General features: G+C 38.2%; 3 protein-coding genes and 1 long non-coding RNA gene across 6 annotated transcripts; 1 reads left to right on the top strand and 3 right to left on the bottom strand.

The window, feature by feature from the left end:
- Window positions 1-403: 403 nt before the first annotated feature.
- Window positions 404-868, bottom strand: LOC147478424 (uncharacterized). The gene has a single exon (XM_086586245.1). The coding sequence runs from the start codon at window positions 866-868 to the stop codon at window positions 404-406; it is 465 nt and encodes a 154-aa protein (XP_086442371.1).
- Window positions 869-7989: 7121 nt separating this feature from the next.
- Window positions 7990-13026, bottom strand: LOC147478422 (bidirectional sugar transporter SWEET2a-like). Of its 3 annotated transcripts, none has more exons than XR_015209529.1 (7): window positions 12410-13013; window positions 9388-9424; window positions 9085-9301; window positions 8821-8979; window positions 8533-8652; window positions 8154-8405; window positions 7990-8077 (listed from the first exon to the last, which is right to left on the bottom strand). XR_015209529.1 is itself a non-coding variant. In XM_086584925.1 (7 exons), exons 2-7 carry the CDS (start codon window positions 10174-10176, stop codon window positions 8298-8300), a joined length of 615 nt encoding a protein of 204 aa, XP_086441051.1. In that variant the 5' UTR covers window positions 10177-10198; window positions 12410-13026; the 3' UTR covers window positions 8163-8297. The 3 variants fall into 3 exon arrangements, 2 of the variants coding, with proteins under 2 accessions (XP_086441051.1, XP_086441050.1); XM_086584925.1 differs by lacking the exon at window positions 7990-8077 and adding an exon at window positions 10101-10198 and having other exon boundaries at window positions 8163-8405; window positions 8533-8550; window positions 12410-13026; XM_086584924.1 differs by lacking the exons at window positions 7990-8077; window positions 12410-13013 and adding an exon at window positions 9531-10197 and having other exon boundaries at window positions 8163-8405.
- Window positions 10205-12658, top strand: LOC147478423 (uncharacterized). The gene is made up of 2 exons (XR_015209530.1): window positions 10205-12049; window positions 12146-12658. It is a non-coding gene; the product is annotated as an uncharacterized LOC147478423 (long non-coding RNA).
- Window positions 13027-13053: 27 nt separating the features above from the next.
- CYP718 (cytochrome P450, family 718) lies at window positions 13054-21582 on the bottom strand. The gene is made up of 3 exons (XM_086584923.1): window positions 20521-21582; window positions 13778-13965; window positions 13054-13488 (listed from the first exon to the last, which is right to left on the bottom strand). Exons 1-3 carry the CDS (start codon window positions 21482-21484, stop codon window positions 13195-13197), a joined length of 1446 nt encoding a protein of 481 aa, XP_086441049.1. The 5' UTR covers window positions 21485-21582; the 3' UTR covers window positions 13054-13194.
- Window positions 21583-23172: the final 1590 nt, after the last annotated feature.

Here is a 23172-nt window from a genome sequence, read left to right as displayed (position 1 = left end):
AGAGGACTGCATTGCTGAGATCTTGACCCACTATACCCCAACAAGCCTGAAAAAAGCTTCCCCCAAATCCATCTAGACCCGGAGAACTATTTGGGTCGAGTGCGAATACTGCATGCTTAATTTCATCCGAATTAGGCAACTTGACAAGTAAGGCATTTTCTTGGTCAGTGACACTCTGTGGAATAAGGTTGATGAGCTCATGATCTTGAGTGTGCACCTGTCCCTTGAATTTAGATTCATAATGCTCCACTATGTGGTCAGAAATAGCGTCTTGGGCTTTTATCAAGTACCCATTATCATCTTTAATTTCTCTAATCATAGATTTTGCCCTGTTCATCTTTGTCAATGCATGGAAGAATTTAGTGTTTCTGTCCATGTCGTTGTCTAGCTTTGCTCTTGAGTTCTATTTCCACATGAGCTCCTCTTGTTGTAATAGAGACTCTACCAAGTTCTCTTTCAATGCTACCTCATTTGCAAGAGTCTCGTTGTCGCAATCGAGCTCAAAACTTTGTTGAAGCTCTTCCAGATTTTTTGTTTCGAGAGAAATTTTGGAACCCATATGACCAAATGAGTGCTTGTTCCAGTTTTTTATTGCACCTTTAAGTCTCTTTAGCTTCTGAGCTAGTATAAAGAGTTCATGGCCCTCTATGTACTCCTCCCAGCTATTCTTAACCACTGCCGTAAAGTCAGGGTGAGAGAGCCACATATTGAAGAACTTGAAAGGAGCATTTCTGGGCTTGGGGATGCTCTCATGCCATCCAATTAGAGGTGCATGGTCAGAACATAATCTTGCAACGGCTTTGAGTCCCCAGTTAGGGAAGGAATCTTGCCATTCCTTATTATAGAAAGCACGATCAAGGCGATCCATGATTCTTTTAGATCCCCGTCTTTTATTACTCCATGTATAAAATAGGCCTGAACAAGGAGCCTCTAGCATAAAATTGTTATCCATCCACTCTCTAAAGTCACCCATTGCAGTGGATGATGGCCATCTGCCACCTTTTTTCTCTGTAGTGCTTAGGTAAGAATTGAAGTCGCCAATGATAAGTGTTGGTATTTGGAGAGAGCATATGTGCAAGAGATCCTGCCAAAGCTGTCTTCTATATAAGTAGAGAGAGTGAGCATGTACTATTGAAATAGATAGACCTTGGCATTCTACTATGATATGTTGGTAAGACACACTAATAACAATAGGGTTCGGTAAGGTAGATTTCCAAAAGAGACAAAGATTAAGGACTCTTTGACCAGTATCATTAGTTATCACCGAATGATGCATTCCGAGAGCTTGCATTTGTTGGGAAATGAAATTGACATGTGCGATTTTTGGTTCCGCAATGCCCACAAAATCAGGATCCAACTCTTTGATAAGTTTTTTGAGTCTTTCCTGGGATCTTGAGTTACCAATCCCTCGAATATTCCAGAATAGGCACCTCATTATTAATCACAAAAATATAAAGTTTTATTCTAGGAATGAGGGGTTACCTCAGTTAGAAGAACTCTTTCCCACTGACTTTGACGAAAGTGGGGAGGAGATCAGTTGCAAGTTTTCTGGAGGATTTCCTGAAATGTCAACATCAAAGGCCATCTCGCCTTTGACAATATCTATCCAGTTGGTTCTCCTCAAGCTGTTTAATGCAATATCCGGAGGATCACAAGTCTTGGACATTACCGCCTTTATCGTTTAATTTAGGAGGTTGAGGACCGAGTCAGCCTCTTCTCAACCGTTGTGGGCTGCATCAGGTCCGGTACTACTGCCTGAGGATGGAACATTATGAATAGAATCAGAGTGAGACTCAACTGTCTTGGATGCGGACTCGACTATGATAGGAGTGGTACGCTTGCTTAGGTCGTACATTGAGAAATTCACGACTAGATGGGGTGATCTTGGTGGAGAAACTATCATGTTAACTGAAGAGTCAAGAAGTCCTGCTCTTACAAGGGCCCTTAAACCACTGTCTTCTTGACCGTCTTCATTTGAGTCTATCGGCATAGCATGTATTTGCTCGACCTCAACAATTTCTTCGGCTGCCGCCTCTTGATTTTCAGGCTCCATCTGAGTTATGGGGAAAGCACTAAATCTAGTGTTCACACCTTGAGGTTCAGTAGGTGCATCTTTCTGAACCCATGTTGCTTTGTTGGATGTTGTCCCTTTCCTTCTGTTTCTCTTCTTTTTCCATCTATTGTCTTCCAGAGGTGGAGTAGTATCAACTACAACTTGTTTTCCTTTGTCAGAGGTATTGATGACCCCTTTGAGCCTCTTGCATTCGTTGACCAAGTGACCGACAATGTTGCAGTGTGTGCACCTTTTGGGTAGTTTCCCTACCTCCACTGTTTGCCAAAACTCATGATTTTTGGCTTTGATGTGAATTTGCTCTGGTATGGTCTTAGAGAGGTCGATGTCGACAAGCACTTTTGCGTAATATCCGAACTCTCTTTTGAGAGTTTTGTCATCGATTTGCATAGGACTCCCCACTCCTTTAGCAATACCCATAAGAACTTCAGGATCCCAGTATTCTTGGCCTAGTCCAGGGAAGCGTATCCAAACCAGAGCATTTGTTTGCCTCTATGCTTCTGGGTTGAAGTTGGTCGTCCAAGGGCTGAGATGCATCGGGGAGTTGTTGAAGCTCCATAAGCCTCCTGCTCAGACACGGTTTAGGTCCTCAGCGTTAGAGAATCGAATAAAGAGGTAACCTTTACCTATCGGCGTTATAACCCATTCTCTTTGAGGCTTCCATAGTTCACGAGCAAGCGCTCGGATTTGTTCAATAAGAGTTTTTAGCAGGTCAATACGACCGAGTAAGCAGAATTTGCAGTAGTCTAGACCTCGCTCATATGCCTTTTGGGGGATTGTGACTAAGGGGTATTCCCCAACCATTTCTGGAGCTGGGAGGTTGTGGATCTCAAAGAGAGGTACTGCACCTTCTTTTGCAGCATCAGCATAAGACTTGAAGATTGGAGGTTCGGCCACTCCAACTACAGTGTTTACCCTTAATTCCTCAGAGTAAGTTGGTGTATCAACTACCACTAATTTGCTTATCCTTGATGGATTTTCAAACTCATAAAGATCCATTATTGTTTAATTTCTTTTCTGAACTCTCACTGTTAACAATGGAGGATTTTACCAGAGAATGAAAGCAAATATGTAGATCTCTCTGAACTCAAACGTGAGGATTTTACCAGAGAGATTGATCGATAGTACTGTAGCTTAGTTAAGTTAAGAAGAAAGTGGATATTGTAACTTGGGTTATAGTACTGTAACCTTAGTTTGATTTCTTTTATGAACTCACTGTTAACAGTGTAGGATTTTACCATAAAAGGAAAGCAATTTCTAAGTCTCTGAACTCAGATTTGAGGATTTTACCAGGGAGATTGATCACTATTAAAGAGTTGATTGAGAAGAGAATGAGTTTCCTTACTTGTTTCGGAAGTTTTTGGAGGGAAGACAGAGATAAGCAATCGCACCAACCAAATTTTACTATTAGTGGTAAACATTGGTGCACTGGAACAAGGATTAGGATACTGTTAAGTAACACCCAATCGCCCATTCAAGGTCCCCATTCCCCACGTACATAAACAACTATCACTCTCCAAGCAAAAGTCGATCCCTTAGGAAATGCAGGATGGTGTTTCCTTTGGTGCTTTTATGCTTTTTCAAAGTCAGAGAAGAAAGCAATAGTTGAAAAATATCGACTTCATATAAAAATATACTCTTTGTTATAGTGGCATATAATTTACATTAAACTTTAGTCTTTTAAACTCATTCAAATCTTAAATCTACACGGGCCTTTAATTTTCGACATTAAAAAAAAAAAAAAAAAAAAAAGTCATATAGCTGTGGGCATGGTTTGGCGTCGTCTGGTCTCTAAGATTGCAATGAGAGGAGTTTCCAGAGATGTGGTTGAGTACTTACAGGATTTCCAGTATGGGGTGGGTGTTTCTGGTGGAGCAGAGGCGATTTTGCCTTGTGGCCAACCGTATGGTGTATGCTAACAACGACAATAGCTCTCTTTCTATGCTACTGGTAGATTTTCAGAATGCTTTTAACATGGTTGATCGGACCATCATGTTGAAAGAGGTTCGTATCCGATGCCCAGCTATTGCCCCTTGGGTCGAGTACTTATATTGTCAACTTGCGAGGTTATACGTGGGGGATGGCTATATATAGTCTGCTACTAGAGTCCAACAAGGCGGCCCTCTGGGTCCCCTTCTATTTGCACTGGTGTTGCATCATCTTATTCTACGGATCCAGTCCAGTTGTCAGTTATTGCTACAGGCGTGGTACCTAGATGATGGGACTCTGGTCGGGGATACAGAACAGGTGGCAACAGCTTTGGGTATGATTCAGCAAGAAGGACCTTCTTATGGGTTAGTTCTTAATGTGGCTAAAACTGAGATATTTTGGCCATCACTAGATCCACGTCGCTCTACTCTTGGTCTCTTTCCTTCAGATTTGTCCCATCCTCAGCAGGGGGTCAGGTTGCTTGGAGTTGCAGTTAACACTGATGCATTTTTTGTCATGGGTCTTGCTCGTAAGCGTATTGACAAGGCTATGACTCTGATGGACCGTTTGGCTGTATTAGAAGATCCACAGTGTGAGTTAGCACTCTTACGAGCTTGTGTTGGGATCTCTAAGTTGGTCTTCGCGATTCGTACTTGTCCACCATCCTTTTTCAGAGAGGCAGCTCAGACTTTTGATCGGCATCTCCGCAATGTTCTCCAGGGTATTGTGGTTTCTGATCGGCATCTCCGCAGTGTTCTCCAGGGTATTGTGGTTTCTCGGTGATTTACAGTGGCGTTTATCGACACTCCCATTATGTCTAGGCAGTTTAGGTATTTATTGTGCCACTGATGTCTCTACATTTGCTTTTGTGGCCTCCCGCTGTCAGACTTTTAAGCTTCAGAACCACATTCTTAGGAGTTGTGGCCCAGTACCTTTGGATGAGATTCTTGATGTTGCTAGCAATGCATTGAGTCTCTGTCTACCCGATTTTGACCTCGGTTCTATGGTCGTGAGTCTTCATTGTCCCCTCAAAACCACAAAAAGTTTTGGCGAAAGCGTTCTATGGTAAGATTGTTGCTGGTCTTGAGAGGGAGTTTGTGTTATCGGCTCGTCAGAAAGCTATCATTGGATGCTTACAGTCAGAACATACAAAGGATTTCCTACTTGCTATTCCGATGGAGGGACTTGGACAGTGTATGTCGCCGGTAGAGTATCGTTCTATTTTCCGGTACCGTCTCATGATTCCTTTGTACTCTGATGGTGGTCTATGCCCTGTTTGCAAAAAGAGCAGACTAGATGATTTTGGGGACCATGTAGCACATTGTAGATATTTCCCAGGTTTCAAATACCGACATGATCATGTCAAAGATATTTTATGTGATGCATTTTGGAGGGTTGGGGTACAGGTGAAGAAGGAGGCTCCTGTGAATTTTCTCACTGATCCGAATGATGGGAGATCGACACTTCGGCCTGCGGATGTATTGATCTACAGTTGGTCTGAGGGGAGGCATGCGTGTGTTGATGTAACTGGAGCCTCTCTATTGGTAGGGCTTGGGAATGGAGTCTTTAAGGTGGGGAGAAGCTACTAATAGAGAAAGAAGCGAGGGGAAAATTGAGAAACACGAGGAGGCTTGTAGAGCTAACCAACATTGTTTCATTCCTTTCAGTTTTGACACTTTTGGTTTCTTGGCACAACAGTCTGTTGAGCTCCTTAAGAGATTGCAGAAAGTTATGGACTGTAACGTAATGACAGTTGGTTCTAACGAGTTTGTTTTTAGGAGGATAGGATTTGTCATTCATAAAGGACTTGCGGCGCAGCTTGTTGCATGCTTGTCCTAATTATTTGTAAAACGCGTTATCATTATTAATAAAATTTCCACTTAAAAAAAATAAAAAATAAAAATAAATAAATAATAATTGACTGGACCGCCTAGTCGGTCCACCGATTTTTTAAACGACTCGGGCCTAGGCGAGTCAGTTGGGCACCGCCTAGCGCCTAGAGACCGCCTAGGTGGTAGCCTAGACTGATTTTTAGAACAGTGCTTACAAGTTTCAGAAATTGGGCTAATACAAACCAAAAGCCCACCCGGTATATTTGTTGGTAATATTACAAATTTGTCTTTTAAACACATAAATCAAAAGTCAATAATATATATATATATATATATATATTGCAAACAGAAAACCCAAGTTCTCCCAAATTTCAAAATAAAGAAAAAAATAACGATTCAAACGATCATGTGCAAACAAACACGAAATCTACTAAAAAAAAGGACAACCAAACGACAAAAAGCTTATAAACCAAATTTCATTGATAGTTTCACAATTTTGATATACTAGGATTTCTATTTTATGAAAAATTGAAAATAAATTGGTTAAAACGTGTTGAATGTATTCATTGCAACATGAGTGTTGTATCGAATATACTTGGATTGATTTGCATTGTCACTTACTACTGCAACATGGCTGTCAAATCCTAATGCAACATGAGTATTGGTTGTGGTTTAAATTGGTGATGTTTGTTTGAGTTTTGAGACATGTTTTATACTAAAATATCCATGTCGCAATGAAATTTGGTTGAAACAAACTACTAAATCATTAATTTTCTTTTTTAGGTTACGTTGCAAGGGAAGGTCACTGAATCTAAACTGAGTCTTCCGAAACAAAGTAAAGATGCAACTATCTCAACAAGTGTAAACCCAAAAACAAAAGGCAAAGAAAAGATGGAAGAGAAAGGTAAACAAAATTTGGTTAAAAGTGAGTTGTTGAGTTATAGGTCAAGTTTGAAGTCAATGGTTGAGTTTGTGGATTTAATTAGATGTGACATAATGGAAGTGTATAAGGAAAAAATGCTAAATACACCATTTACAAGTTTTTTTAATGTCTTTATTGAAAATAGGGTGATTGTTAGTTTTAAGACTACAATAAAAACAAACATGGATGTTTTGTTAGTTTTGGAGACATACTCAATAGTACTGGGTATTTCGATAGTACTGTACTGCATATGCATAAACTGCAGGCGCGTCTACTTATTTTAAAAGAAGACTAATTGAAAATTTTATCAAAGTATACCGAAATATACAAGGTTGGCTTGGACAGGCATCTGCCCCAGGCTCGTCATTCAAAAATATATATAGCCCACGGTGGTTGAGCAACAAAATGATTAAAAAAGCAAATTAAACCAAAGATCAAAATATCGAATTTGGGAAATATATCGGTATACCTAAAAACCGATATATATCAGAAATATCATATATATCTAGTTTTTTTGTGACCAGTCAAAATTTTGTTTTGTATGTCGATATATCAGAAATATCATCGATTATATCAGAAATATCGTCTATTATATCGGAAATATCGACAATATATCGGTCAAAATCAACAATATTTAATCAAAGTCAATAATATCAGTCAAAATCAACAATTTATATCGGATATATCGTATATATCAATCAATAAATATCATTATATCGAAAATTCTAATATATATCGATATATATCGAATATATCAATATCAGTGTACACAAAAATATCGATGATATATCGGCGATATTTTATTACTTGAATTAAACTACCCAAATATCAATTTAGACTTGTTCATAAAAGAGAGTCAACCATGCACGTTCTTGCAAACCCACAGTGTCCACAACTCCACATTACAACATTAGTGACTTACGAAGTTATGAGAGTCCATGGAGCATGTGCTAGTTGAGGACCAAAATCTCCCCTAATTATCGGTTACCAGATTTGCTTAGAGATTGTAGCGAAAAAAAAAAGATTTGCTAAGAGACATGACAATAGATAAGCTGATCAAATGGTTGATCAAGTGACGACATAAGTGACTAGAAAAGAGCAATCATCATTTCCGATAGCACCACTTCGCCCAAATTCAGTAAGAAAAGGGCCCAACAGATAATAGAAATAGGATCAAGGCCCAACACCGAGTATATAGCTATAGACTAAAGTTTAGGAAGTCAGAATGAGGACAGTGAGAGAAAGAGTGACTTGATAAGAAACTTTGTTTCATAATGAAAAATTGAAATAAAAATAAAAAATCATGCTAAATGGTATTAAAAGCTATGTGATGATTAGCTAAAAAAAAAAAAAAAAAAAAAAAAGCTATGTGATGATTAAAAAAAAAAAAAAAAAAAGCTATGTGACCTTGTTGGTAAATTTTGTTTCCTACTAACAATAGTAATACGCACCTAAAAAAACAATGAAAGAATTGCATATGTACAATTACCACAGCAAGAAATGGAGCAATATAATATCATTGCATCTGACATTTCACTCACTCTTATGACACTATTAATGGTTCTCTTTGGTCTCGAATCGATGTTCTTCTGTAATAGGAGTACAACAACAATTGTACTGCTCCAAGCAACGCTCCGATTCCATTTGGGACCTGAAACACAAAGAAGAGTTCAACAAAACAAATTAGTTAGACTCAAAAGATAGGGCAAAACACCTTCAAATGATTTTGCAAGTTCGTATAGAGAGTTCAGATGAATTCAAGTTCCCAGGAAGCTTACATGAATGAACGGGTCACACTTCAATATCCCATATGCAAAGAAAGACACGCTCATTAGGAAGGTTGAAAGGGACAGATAGAATGGCATGAATTCAACACTCATTGTCCGGATCACTAGATTCTAGCAAAATACATGTTTTCATTAGAATGAATTGAACAATGGATGTAAACTACTTAGCTATAGGGATCAGCACAAGCAGAGAAGTTCTGGTATACAATCTCTCTGTTGATAATTTCTCTTGCAACAAGATTACCATTTCGTAAAGCAACATAATAATAGTGAACTTACAATTATAAACAATGGGGACGCAAACATGGACACTAGAGAAGCCATGCTCAAATATCCAACAAAGAGTTGTCGTCTATTAGGGCTAAATGCCTTCATGCTCAGTGATACTATGATTGCAAATACACCAAGAACTGCAAGCAGCAAACCTAACATTTTCACCTGTCAGCAACATGTCGAGGCAAAATAACCAAAAAGTTCTAAAGATGTTAAAGAAAACTAGGATAAACTCTGGATCATACAATAAATTTTGAAAGGGAAACATACCTTTTTTGCTTTCTCGGCATATACAATGAATAGAGTAACATAGGTTAATTGGAAAAGCGCACCAACTGAATTGACTGTAGCAACTAGTATGATACCAGGTTTCACAAGTGGCAACCCATACCAGAGGCAGATCAAGCAGTTCAAGAGGCTGTATATATATGGCAATCCAGAGAACTGCTCCGTAGATTCATTTCTGATTATTCTTCTAAAAGTGGGTCTGTATAAGAAGAGAGCATATCCTCACTTACAATTGACTTCGTAACTTCTGGTAAATGAAAAGGAAGAAGTATGACTAAAACTCACATAGGAGACATGAACAGCACAAACGCAAACACGTTCCCTGGTAGCAAATAAGGATATTAGCAGAGATTCTTTTCAGTAATCAAAGCCATTCAGAAATAAGATTTAGAAAGAGAAAAGTGAGGCAAAAGGCAGACAAAGAATACATATAAGATTGTAAGAAGCATTTGCCGTGTCCATCTTCTTCAAAACAAGCTTAGTGCAATTCAATGTAAATACCGATATGATTACATATACAAAAACACACTAGACGGATCTGCTTGAATAGTTGAACATAGCCCGAAGACTGTGTTGAGCTGAGGTATTACCAAGGAGCCAAAATAGACCATGGTCTTTAAGAATGATCACAGGCATATCTTGCTCTCAAAGGTACTCATCTCTGATTCCATTGAAGCAAACGGTGTTATAATACAAGATTTTACAAATCTTAATTACGAAATTTACTTCATCCATGGAAGAATATTGAATTTTAAACTGAAGTGTTCAAGATCAATCATCGTATATGAACTCCACAAACAATGAAACAAGAACAAACAATATCCAGTTAGGCCTTTTGCAATTATGACAAGTTCTTCATTAAGTTATAGGACAACTTTTGCAAATACTACTGAATATGCTAACAACAATAGTCTAAACAGTTGTGAGATCCTAGGTATTCAGTATTCTATTGTCCCTGCTTGCTTCATTTGTTAGTTTTTAGCAAAATATATTACTGCCTCTGTATTCCCTTGCGAGTTTTATACAAAACTGAAATGATTGAAGTGTCTCTGTTGTTTTTTCTAACCATTCCATATGTGTAGTTGAAGCTGACAGTCTGAGACACATAATACAGAATAACAGAATTATCAAATTTTTGGTAAAAGTCCACAAGATATAGTTGATAGGAAATCTCAATGTTTATTTGGAAGTTTGGCTGCCGCATTATACATTTGAGATTTCAAGTTTTACTCCTTAACAATTTAACATTATTCACAACTAGGATCAGAACTAAATTTCAAACATAAAAAAAAAAAAAAAAAAGGCAATTGCACTAGAATATCATAACTATCAAATTTTGGTGGAAGTCCCACATGATATGGTCCCCGGGAAATCTCAATGTTTGGAAGTGTAGTTGTCATGCAGCATTACACATCTTATATTTCATGTTTTACTCCTTGACATTATTCACAACTACGATCAAAACTAAATATCAAACATACTAAACAAAATAATGCAATTGCATTAGAAAACCAATGAAACTTTCAACTCCATTAAACATTACAACTCATAAATATGTTTTGCCTCTAGATAACTTCACTACATTACATTCTGAATCTAAACTTGCACTTTCCATTTCTCAAACTTCAACATTCACAACCATGTCTGTCAAGTCTTCTGTCCTTCAGCTTATAACACTAAAATTGATCTTCAGCAAAAAGTCTCCACTCAATAACCTCATTAATTTTAGGAAAATAAGGCTTCTTCCCAAAAATACAAAACCCAAGTGCATAAACAAAACAACACAAGACCACCACAAAACACACACTATGCACCACTTGAATAATCTTAAACCCAAAACCTTCACCATAAGGAAAAACAACATGTAATAGTGACGGTACAATCATTAAAAACTCCAATAACAAAGCTTGTAAAGCATTAAACCTTACAAAACGATTAAACTTACGATCACGAACAACCCCAAGATATAAACCAAAAAATGTTAATAAATTAGAGCCAGGTATTGATTTATAAAATGCTAGGATGGGTACAAAAGGGTTGAATATGAATTCTAAGGTTGGGAAATATGAGAATAAATGATAACCATATGATAAACCACTTAAGAATGGGATAAAATATGCTATGATTGATATCAAACGGTCTGATGCTGGTACAGTTTGATATGAGGCCATGCAAATATGTGATGGGGTGGTCGATTTTATGATAGGAATATTATTATTGGGTTTTAATAAAGTAAGTGAGAGGAATTGAGAGGAGTTTACATTTTTAAGGAAATGGAGTTTGGGGTTGTGAGATTTTGATTAAAATTAAGGAACGATGATTTTGTTTTGGTTGTGGTGGAGCGTGGTGAGATTTTGGGTGATGAATAGATTGAGGGAAAACGGAGTGTGAAAGACGACATTGTTGTGGAAATTTTTTCTTCTTTTTTTTTTTAAGATATGTTCGGAGGTTTCGAGTATGTACTTTTTTGTTGTTGAAATTTAAAGGAGGATCCGTAACTCAGCCGCCCCAATAGCTATAAAGTATCGCGAAATATCGATTTATCTGTTGAAATCGATATATTTGTCCCCTAGGGGCTGGGGGCTGGGGGCTGGGGCCTGGAAAGTGGAAACGGACAAGAAAGAAAATCGAAATTATTTTGAGAACACTATTTGAGCTTGGCGACAAAATTCATAGTAGTGGCTTGAAATGAGAAAATGTAGCTCTTGACTGTTGTCAGTGTTGTGTGATGAGGATGGGTGGTGGCCCATGCCTAGTTGTTTGGATTGTAAGAACGGACCACGTGTAGATTGCCATGAGACTTCTGGAGTCGTTTAGAAGTTGGGTTGCATAAATTGCAAATACTTTGAGGTGACAACTGACAAGTATCGATGGACACCATTAGAAATTCAGAAGCGATTAGCAGTGGAATTTGAGATGCAAGAGCAATTGAAGCTTTGGGAGCTGGGTATGCATACATGCCTTATATGAATTTGAGTGTTGCAAATTTGTCAAGTTTTTTTCAATTAACAAAAATTGACGTATTCAAGTCTAGAAATCTAAGAATTGATACGTTTACGTTTGCTTTGAGGAATCAATTTGTCAGGTTAACTTGTTTCGATCACCACTATCTTCTAAATCCTTTCTTCAATGCTTTCTTTTACATATAACTCTATAAGCACAAGAGGTATATGAGCTATCCTGTTTTTTCATGTGGAAGTGCGCGCACCATGATACAAAATGCAAGAAGGATTCAAACATATGTATATCATCCATCACACAAAATTAAGAGAAGAAGGGATACACAAAATAGATAAATAGTACGTACCCGCAACTCCAGCGGCGCCGGTCCAAATTTCATAAGCAGAGATTGAGGCCAAGGAGGAACTCATGTGATATGAACTTATGAAGTAACAAGCAGAACACACGCAGATTTCTGTGAAACCTTGTTGAAATTCATAGACTACAATTGTTCATTAACATCCCTTTCTAATTTCTACTACTCTTGTCTAGCTGTATTTCCTTATTTTGAAAGAATTTCGTGTTTAGAATATACTTCAAGGCTCTATCTTCATTAGATGTACATGGTTGGCATTTTGCTATACTGGCTTTCCTTTATATAGTATGGTCTTTGAATCAATACTATAATTGTAGCGGTCGTGTGTTAAAATCAATCTAATGGTTTGATGACCAATTAATTAATAAAATTTAACCACAAAAAATTGAAGGAACACGGTTGCTGTATGTGTGGGAAGCATAAACGCCCCCACAAGACGAAATCGGTGAACTCGGTGAGGGGCTCGAGGGAACATCATCGCCCATCAGCTAATATTTTCTGACAATATAGGGACCTCGAACCGAAAAATTGAAAAAACCTTACGAAAATTCAACAACTGTTTCCATGTTTTGATTGTGATTGTAGACCACATGACTAATAAAAGCATGTTCTATAATCTATTCGAGTCCGAATTTGGGTTTTGAGGTACAAAGATTTAAACTGGACATTAATTCAACGATGTAATCAACCTATTATAATCAAAACTTCAAAAGAATGGAAAGAGCAAATATTGTGTTAGTTTAAATGTACAAACAATCTTGTGTGTTTAGTTTCTGTTACAGTTTCGGAGAAATTTTAATGGGCATTCCATGGAAGGGAAAGGGCAGGGGATCTATTGTGATGCGCTCATCGGGATAAATTAGCGACCAATTGTATCGAGTTACCATAAAATGCAAGAAAATGAGGATGTTGAACTTTGCCAGTTGGTATCCTGCACATACTCTTGGTCCTCCTCCAAACGGAACATAAACATATGGTGCAATAGGCTCCTCGAACCTGTCCGGATCAAAGTCCAAAGGCTTCTGAAAATATTGTTCATTGTAATGGCTTCCATATGCTGTCCATAGCACCTGCACACTCCATGGAAGAAGATAAATGCCCAATATATGGGATGAGTCTGAGACCAAGAGTATACATCTGAGTATCCGACTAATGTACTAATGGTATTTGAATCGATGTGTTGTACTGCAATCGACCCGCTGAGAATCCCCGAAGTACTTAGTCTTTAAACTTGTCGTAAGGATGGTCTGTCGGTGCACACAATAGGTTCTTGGCATATATCTCTAAATTTGTAGGGTACCAGTATACAATAATATCAATCAAACATAACCTGGAAAAAAAGAAGATAGCTAGTTGTACCTTCCATCCTTTTGGTATCATGTATCCCTCGTAATCAATGTCAACAATTGCTTTCCTGAAAGATCCAAAGATGGGTGGGAAGAGTCGCATGCTTTCGCGAGCCACTTTCCATGTATACATCATCCTCTTTGTATCCTCTAATGTAAGAGTTTCTCCCACTTTTTGGTTGTCTAGTATTTCCAAATGTTCTGCCAATGCGGAATACAGAGTTTCTTTATAGTTAGTCTTTTAGCTGAAAATCTATTGCCTTATGGGATAAGAAAAGAAATTAAGAACTGTTGTATGCAGATAAAAGAAAACAATAGAAGACAAGGACAGAATAACAGGTAATAACCAAGCGCTGGATTAAGGGTCAATCCTTAAGGAAAGATTTCGCCCCTTCCCTTCCTAGTGAGAAAGGCAGGCGATGGCGTCTTCCTCACGGATTCAATGGTTAATGAGCAGTCTAACTTTGCACTAGAATAGACTACCCTCTAGAGCAAGTGAATATAACTCTCTCCTCAACGGTTGTGAAGAAAGAAAAGAAGAAGATTGAAGCAATCAAAGACTTATCGTTTCGGTGTAGGTAAGAGAAAGGGTGTATCACGACTTCAACTACGTTTATTTGGCGGTGTGTATGGAGGGCAAAGACTTACATCTTCTCTCTCAATATAGCAAAGAAGAAGAAGATCAGATACACGAAGTTTCTCTCTTACGTCTCTCTCTCTCTCTGTTACGTGATTGATCCTCTAATGAACACGGTGTGTTTATATAGAGGTATGATCGAATCATAGATGGAGAAGGACACCCTCTAATTCGGTTTCACAAAACCAAATCAAAGTAGAACTCTCAAGCCGATCTGAGAATCCAATTGTTAGTGGAACTCCGAAACTAAACTTGTTCAAAAGAAAAAGTTTAGGCTATTGATGATCCACTACCCACTAGTCTAACAAACGACACCCACGCGACTTCGCCTCGGTTCGGTCTTGCTTAGCGTGTGTGGGTTTTGGGTGAGTCCTCCCTCCTAACACAAAAAGCCTTTGTACCCTAAGGGCGCCCTTATGCTAGAGGTTCACCTCAAATACCTCACTTGCTAGTGGTGGTTCATCAATGTGGGACTAAACAACACACAAGTATTTGAAATACACATGAAGATTCCAACAATCCCCACTATTTCAAAATACTTATAGTCCCCACTATTTTGGAATAGGATATTACAAAAGAAATGGGTTAACGAAATGCCGGAGAGAATCGAAAAACAATGCATAAGATCTTGGTGCTTTTGAGGCTTGAAACGGTCATAGGGTAACATGTCTTATAATCATTGAAAGTGGTGGATTAAAAATCTTTGAACCAACATTCCTTGTAGTAAAATAGAGGACATGCACCCACATTGCTCTTTCATTATATGCGATTTGCGGTGTTGTTTTTTGGCCCTTAGCTACGTGTTAAGTGAATGCTCAGAGTATTTGCCTCAATACCCATAAGAACCGATCCGGTTCTACATTCACGTGGGTGGATATCCATCAAGTGTACATAGCGGTTAAAATACACTATCTCATAAAAATAAGGACTATGGATTCCATTAAGAGTAAAATAACTCATCCCGTTCTCATTGCTATTCAAGTTATACAAAGTATACAAAAATGCTATCTAGTCATAGGGTGGGACGCCTCAAATAAAGACAATAGCATACGAGGCGACTAGGTGACTTGTTTTTCCCTTTGAACCTACTTCATGGGATCTCCAATCACATAGGTGGGGTTGCCGTCGTCGCCCTCTATCTAAGGCAAAAGTCCCATCCCCTCGACGATCAACCACTTGTCTCCCCGTTAAGTGGCTTTGTCGGAGGATCGGCCAAATTTAACTCGACCTCACATAATCTAGAGCCACAACTCCGGATTCCATTAGGTTGCTTTATATCAGTAGTCTCGCAGCCGAATATGCCTGCTTTTCCCATTATACAATTTTGCTCTTTGCTTTTGCTATTGATACCGACAAATACAATGCATAGGTACAAATGCGGAGGCGGTTTTGTACCGATAGGAAGATCCGCCAAGAGGTTTTGAACTCACTTTCGACTTCAAAGACTTGCTTTATCTAAAGCAATAAGCTCGGACTCCATGGTTGAACGAGCTATCAAGGTCGCTTAGAAGATTTCCAAGCGATCTGCACCTCCACCTAGGGTGAAAATATAACCACTAGTGGACTTGATATCATGAGAATCGGATATCCGGTTTGCATCACAATAACCCTCTATCACAGGGTGGAGTTTGTCTAAACCTTATGCGTAATTCATTGTTCCTCTCAAGTACTTGGCTAATCTCTAACGACTCCAATGTTCCCGACTAGGACAATGAGTGTATCCGCTTAGCCGCGCTAACCGCGATAAGCAATGTCGTCTAGTGCAATTCATCAAGTACATGAGACTACCAATAATTTGGGCATATCTAGATCGAAGTACACCATGTTGAGCATTTTCGAAGTTCACTATTTGCCTCATAAGGTGTGCCATTAACCACGGGCTTACTATCATAAAAGTTAAACTTCTTCAAAAACTTCTCAACATAATGCTCTTGTGAAAGCCGTATAGCCATCAATTTTCGATGATTTTGATTCCAAGAATCACATCGGCTTCTCCCAAATCCTTCATTTCAAATTGGGAGGATAAAACATCTTGGTGTTTCTCACAACATCAAGGCTAGGACTCATGATTAACATGTCATCCACATATAGACAGATAATCACATATGAATTCACATCAAAAGATTTGAAGTAAATACATTTATCAGCATCATTTATGTGATATCCATTAGACATCATGACACTGTCAAACTTTTCATGCCATTGTTTTGGCGCTTGTTTCAACCCATATAAAGACTTAACTAACTTGCATACCTTATGCTCATTCCCTGGTACTATCGTACCCTCAGGCTGCATCATATATATTTCTTCATCAAGATCACCATTCAAAAATGCAGTTTTTACATCCATTTGATGAATAAATAAATTATGAATAGCAGCTAGAGCCATTAGAACTCTTATAGAAGAAATCCTAGTTACGAGGAGCATAAGTATCAAAATAGTCAATGCCTTTCTTCCGGGAGAACCCTTGACTACAAGTCTAGCCTTGTATTTCTCAATGGAACCATCTAGTTTCAATTTCTTTTTGAAGATCCACTTGTAACGATATAGGTTTAGCCCGGGAGGAGATCAACTATCTCCCATGTGTGATTAGCTATAATCGAATCTAGTTCGGAGTGGATAGCATCATTCCGTAGAAAGGAGCATCTCGAGAACCGATTGCCTCATTATCGCCACGGGATCATCATCAAGAAGAAATGTGTAAAAGTCATCACCAAAATTGGTGGATTTTCTCGTCTCTTTTACTATTCGAATTTCTTGTTCAAAATTCAGAATCTGTTGATTGTTGTTCACTAGGAGCTACCAACCTCTCAATGCCAATTTTCAAAGGAAACAAATTCTCAAAGAAATCAGCATTTTTACTCTCTATAATAGTGTTAGCATCGACAAGGTTATTATCAGATTTTACTACTAAAAATCTATATGCAAAGACTATTATGAGCATAACCAATGAACATACAATCAACAGTTCTAGGTCCCAATTTTCTCTTTTTAGGTTCGTTTATAAGAACCTTAGCAAGACACCCCCACATTTTTAAGTATGTCAGGGTAGGTACATGACCTTTCCATAACTCATATGGTGTCTTATTCCCTGTTTTCTTGTTGGGTATCCTATTCTCAGATATGGCAAGCAGATAGGATTGCTCCCCCACAAGTTCGGGGAAGCTCCGAACTTACAAGCATAGCATTCATCATCTCTTTTTAGTTTCATTTGTTGTTCTCGTTCGGCTACTCCATTAGACTCGAGGAGAGTATGGTGGAGTAGTCTCATGAATAATGCCATTCTTGTCACAAAAGTCCCGGAAGGGGTTAGACTCATATTCTCCACCCCTATCGGACGGAAGTCTCTTAATCTTACAGATTAAAATTTGGTTTTCAACTTCACTTTGTACTTGAGAAATATCTCACCGCCTCATGCTTGTGTCTAAGTAAATATACCATGGTGTACCTAGAGAAGTCATCTATGAATGTAATATAATAAAACTTCCCCCTCTAGACATGGTACTTCCGGAATTCACCCAAACTGTATGAATAAGAGTTAGTAATCCGGTTTATCTCTAGACACGCGGTTCTAGGGGTTTCTTCGTGGCTTTAGTCTCAAAGACATATCTCACATTTATCATTAGAAAAATCAGAAATATTAGACAATAAACCACATGCTTTCATCATTTTCATATAATGAACATTCACATGTCCTAGTCTACCATGCCATATATTAAAAGAGTCAAGCAAATAAAGCGTAATGATTCATTCTTATTAATAATAATGTTGTCAAAGTACATTCAACATGAAAAGACCCATCTGTTATTACAATAACCTTTACCAACAAAACCCTCATTCTTTGTCGGAACAAACTTGTCACTCTCAAAAGTCACCTTGGCCTTGACTTTTCCCGGTAGGGACCACAAATCAGATTCGAATTTAATCTCGGGAACATGAAGAACATTACTAAGTGAAAGGGTTTTCCCCGGTTAACCGGAAGAACCTTTGCCTGTTCCCTCAACAGGAACAGACCTAGAGTCACCCATATAGACCTTTTCATCTTTCACTAGTATGTAATCTGAGAAGGCTTCAACATCACCACAGACGTGGCGGGTGGCACCAGAATCTAGTACCCAGTTCCTCTTCCCAGTGGCTATGAACACTTGTGACACGACAGCAGCAACAATATCATCTCCCTCAACTAGATTAGCATTGGGAGGATCATCAGTGTCTTTCTTGTGTCGGCACTGAAAAGCCCTATGTCCAGGTTTACCACAAACATAACAATTTCCATTGCCAGTACCACTCCTTTTAAAAGAAGTGCCTTTGACCTTGAAATTCTTATTTTTGTTGGACTTCTGCTTCTTAGAGGTTTTGTTAGATTTGCTGGGATTACCTTCAACGATATTGGCTTTAGAATGAAATTCCTTAGACAACACCTCATCCCGAGTCTTGTTCTTTTCCTCTATGTGAATGTGAATGATCACATCCTCAAGAGTCATCCGGCTTTAGCTTATCGCTTCATACTATTTTTATAGTGTTTCCAAGACTCGGGGAGTTTCTCAATCAAACATCCAAAGAACAAAGGGGGTGCAAATTAATACCCCCGGTTTTCAAATCATTAATCAGACATGAAAATCATGGATTTGAGGCGTTACATCTCTATCCTCTCTCATATGGAACTTTAGAAAATTCCAATAGCATATTTCCTCGAAAGTACCAAAGATCCTCTATTATGTATTTTTGTTCAAACTCTCCCATATATCATGTGCATTCTTATTTGAACAATAAATATCAAAAATCTCATTGGACAAGGTACTCAAAATAGCATGACGACATACCTTATTCCCATTGAGCAAAAGCGGCTTGATTTCTTTCGAAATCATTAGAACCCTCCACCAGTCTTTGTGATCGATTGAGATACTTTGCATAGTTGAGTACATCTAGGCTGTGAACACCCTTTCTCTCCATCTCTTGAAGTGTGAACCATTGAAGGATTCAATCTTTGACACATTAGGTAAATTGAGCATTGGTAGAGGTACGAATCTCTCATAGGCGAAGTTACTTCCATGACTCGAATTAGTTTCTTTGATCGGTGGTGTCAACAAAGTGTAGACATCTTGATCTTTCCTTAAGATTGTTGTATGCGGATAAAAAAAAACAATAGAAGACAAGGACGAGAATAATGTAATAACCAAGGCGCGGATTAGGGTCGTCCTTAAGGAAAGATTTAAGCCCCTTCCCATGGTGCGAGAAAGGCAACGGTGGCGTCTTCCTCCACAGGATTCAATGGTTAATGTTAGCCTAACTTTGCACTAGAATAGACTACCCTCTAGAACGACAATATAACTCTCTCGGTGGCCGACAGAAGAAGAGAAAAGAAGAAGATTGAAGCAATCAAAGACTTATCTGTTTCGTGTAGGTAAAGAGAAGGGTGTATCACGACTTCAACTTCGTTTTTTTTGGTGTATGTATGCAAAGGCGACGACTTCTTCTTCAATATCGATATAGCGAAAAGATCAGATACACGAGTTCTCTCTTACGTGTCTCTCTCTCTCACGTTTCGTGATTGATCCCTCTAATGAACTAATGAACACGGTGTGTTTATATAGAGGTATGATCGAATCATAGATGGAGAAGGACACCTCTCTAATTCGGGTTTCACAAAACCAAATCAAAGTAGAACTCTGAGTATCCGACTAATGTACTAATGGTATGTGAATCGAACTGCAATCGAGTGGAACTCTTAGTCTTTAAACTTGTCGTAAGGATGGTCTGTCGGTGCACCCAATAGGTTCTTGGCATATATCTCTAAAAGGGTACCCAATAATATCAATCAAACATAACCTGGAAAAAAGAAGATAGCTAGTTGTACCTTCCATCCTTTTGGTATCATGTATCCCTCCTAACAATGTCGACAAAGCTTTCCTGAAAGATCCAAAGATGGGTGGGAAGAGTCGCATGCTTTATGCTAGAGGTTCCCTCAAATACATCATCCTCTTTGTATCCTCTAATGTGGTTCTCCCACTTTTGGTGGTCTAGTATTTCCAAATGTTCTGGACTAAACAACAGAGTTTCTTTATAGTTAGTCTTTTAGCTGAAAATCTATTGCCTTATGGGATAAGAAAAAGAACTACCTTGGAGAAGGCGAGCATAGCAGTTGGGATGGTGAGCTAACATTCTACACACCATAGTAATGGCAAATGAAGTTGTGTCATGGGCGGCAAATACTAACAAGACCACATTGTCGACAACCTCTGCCTCACTAATCTCACCTCGGATCAAACTAGCAACCAAACGAGATAGTAACAACCCGTCTCCATTCTCTCTCCCGCAGGATTCCTCAAGTTCATTCCTCTTCTTTCTGATGACACTAAGCAACATTTCTTCAATTCCCAACCTTGCCCTTTTTGCGTGCCAAAATTTTGTGCCTGGAAATTCGACAGGCACTGCAAACACCCCTTCCAAGACATTCTCAAACATCTCTAGCATACCAGATTCTACTTTGATACCCAGCAAGCATTTGAACACAATTGAGAATGTTAGCATCTTTGTGGACCGGAATAGGCTTATAGAATCTTCGCCTTGCCAATGTGCATTGAAATGCAACTCAACACACCTACATATCTTAGGTACTATTGACTCAAGGCTAGTGCAACTAAGACTAGCTGCAATAAGCCCACGTATACATCGATGTTGATCCCCATGTTTTTCCATTATTGAGGTTGGACCCATTAGTTGAACTGATGCAGATGGCCATGAGCTCACGACAAGCTTGAATTCATTAGAGAGGAAGAATTTGTTAGCTGAGGCACCATTCACCACCACTGTCGACGACCCCATTAGCCTGGTTTTGAAAATGTTGCCATATCTTTTCATCCTAGGCTCGACGAACTCCTCAAACAATTTGTTGTTGCGTTGCGCCTTGTAGAATTCATAAGTTTCACCTATCCAAGGAATGCCCATTTCCCCTGGGGGTAATAATTTCTTTTTCTTCATCATTCTGTTGTTTTTAGTCGTTTGGATCAAATGCTTGACACACAATAGTAAAATGAAGAGTGTGAACAACATGGAAACAACATAACCAACCTCTAAAGCCATTGGAGAAATGAAAGATGGATTCAGTATTGATTATAAGGATTTAGGGAAAAAGTGTATGTGAATTTGAGTATATAATGTAGTACCATCATTATAAGCTAATAAACATGGCTTCACATGAAAGTTAAGATCACGTTCTTAATATTTTGATGCCGACTTTTCAAATTGCCGTGTGTCACACTTAATTCATTTTAATCACAGCGGCCTCTTATTTTTCATTATTTTTTATTTCAGCTGGAACACCGTGAAGTTAAGTGAGCAACGAGCCATGGATGAAATACACTGTCTTCTCGATGCATTGCATACAATCATGGATCAGATCATTAGAATATCGCAAATTCTGCTCATAGTGATTATAAAATTTCAAATTTTGAACACCTCATATGTATTAACAATTAATGTCTAACTAACGCAGCTTCATTCACCAATAGTTTTCACTAAAATACATATCTAGTGCACAATCATCTCCAAGTTTAGATTCAAGGAAAGATGTGCGTTCACATGTTGACATTTTTTGGATTAAATTAAGGATCAAAAGTCAACTAGTATGAATGATCAAGCCTGTGAATAGGCAATTAATTAGTGAAATGATCATTCAACAGTTCTAACACAGAGAAATCATAAGAGTGTCTATTCGAAGTTTGAGATCTATTGACTTATTAACTAAGTTATTCAATGAAAAGTGAGTTATTAGGTCATCACATTCCACGGACCAATGTCATTTTTGGTTATTTATCTCGAGGAAATAGAAAATCCCCCATTGCCTAAGTAAAATCCCGGATATTATGGTGTTTCAGTTATCTTGTTTTTGCACTATGTTTAATTCAAAAGCCAATTAATCTGAGGCAAAGGCAGTGATCGAACATGCCATGATCCATGTTGTGGTAAGCAAGTATATAATATATTAATATCTAATAAAACTTTACTAATAAAGAAGTCTGTCATAAAATAGATAACAAAAACAATAAAAGGATTTAAATAATTGGGGTGGTGCAATGCAAATTTACAACCAAATGCAACAAATTAAAGGACACTATGTCAGGGCCGACCCAATTTCAGTGGCCGGCCTTCACAGAGACGAGAATCTTTGTAAATTTGCTTGAGGAAAACTAAGCTAACAACAACGAGGAGTAATGAAAATGGATCAAAAAACTGAATAAGCTGAATATAAGCACAGAAGAAAGTAAGGAAACCAACCACAACACAACAACAGTAACAAGTAAGTCAGTAATGGCCTTCTGATCCAATTTCAGTGTGCTCAGTATTGGGCCCGAAGATTTTAACCATGAGGTTATGGGCGGAAGTCCACCTTAAAAAAATTTAAAGCCCATACACGTAATAATAGAGAATGAAAGCCCATATACTCGACAGAGAATTGTATAAGTTTGCCGAATAACAATGTTTCCCAATCTACAATGGTCCTACCACTGTGCATGATTGATTCACAAGTATTTCAAGTTACAACATTGACATGACATGCTAACCTTAATTCTATAAAAATAGATTTTTATCCTGGAGCTATCGATAAATATATGAACGAACCAATATAGTTGCTACTTCACCTCTTCGTCTTAAACGCTGTTAGATTAATGAAGAACCTATACATGTATTTCCTAAAAAATACAAGTTACTGTTTCATCCAATAACATGCAAAGAATGGATCGAATTTGACTCTATGGGAGCAGTATTAG

Source organism: Coptis chinensis, chromosome 9 (assembly GCF_015680905.1).
Source record: "Coptis chinensis isolate HL-2020 chromosome 9, ASM1568090v1, whole genome shotgun sequence".
Classification (NCBI taxonomy): domain Eukaryota; kingdom Viridiplantae; phylum Streptophyta; class Magnoliopsida; order Ranunculales; family Ranunculaceae; genus Coptis; species Coptis chinensis.
The sequence above is the reverse complement of the archived record's forward strand: the minus strand, read 5'-3'. Positions and strand labels throughout refer to the sequence as shown.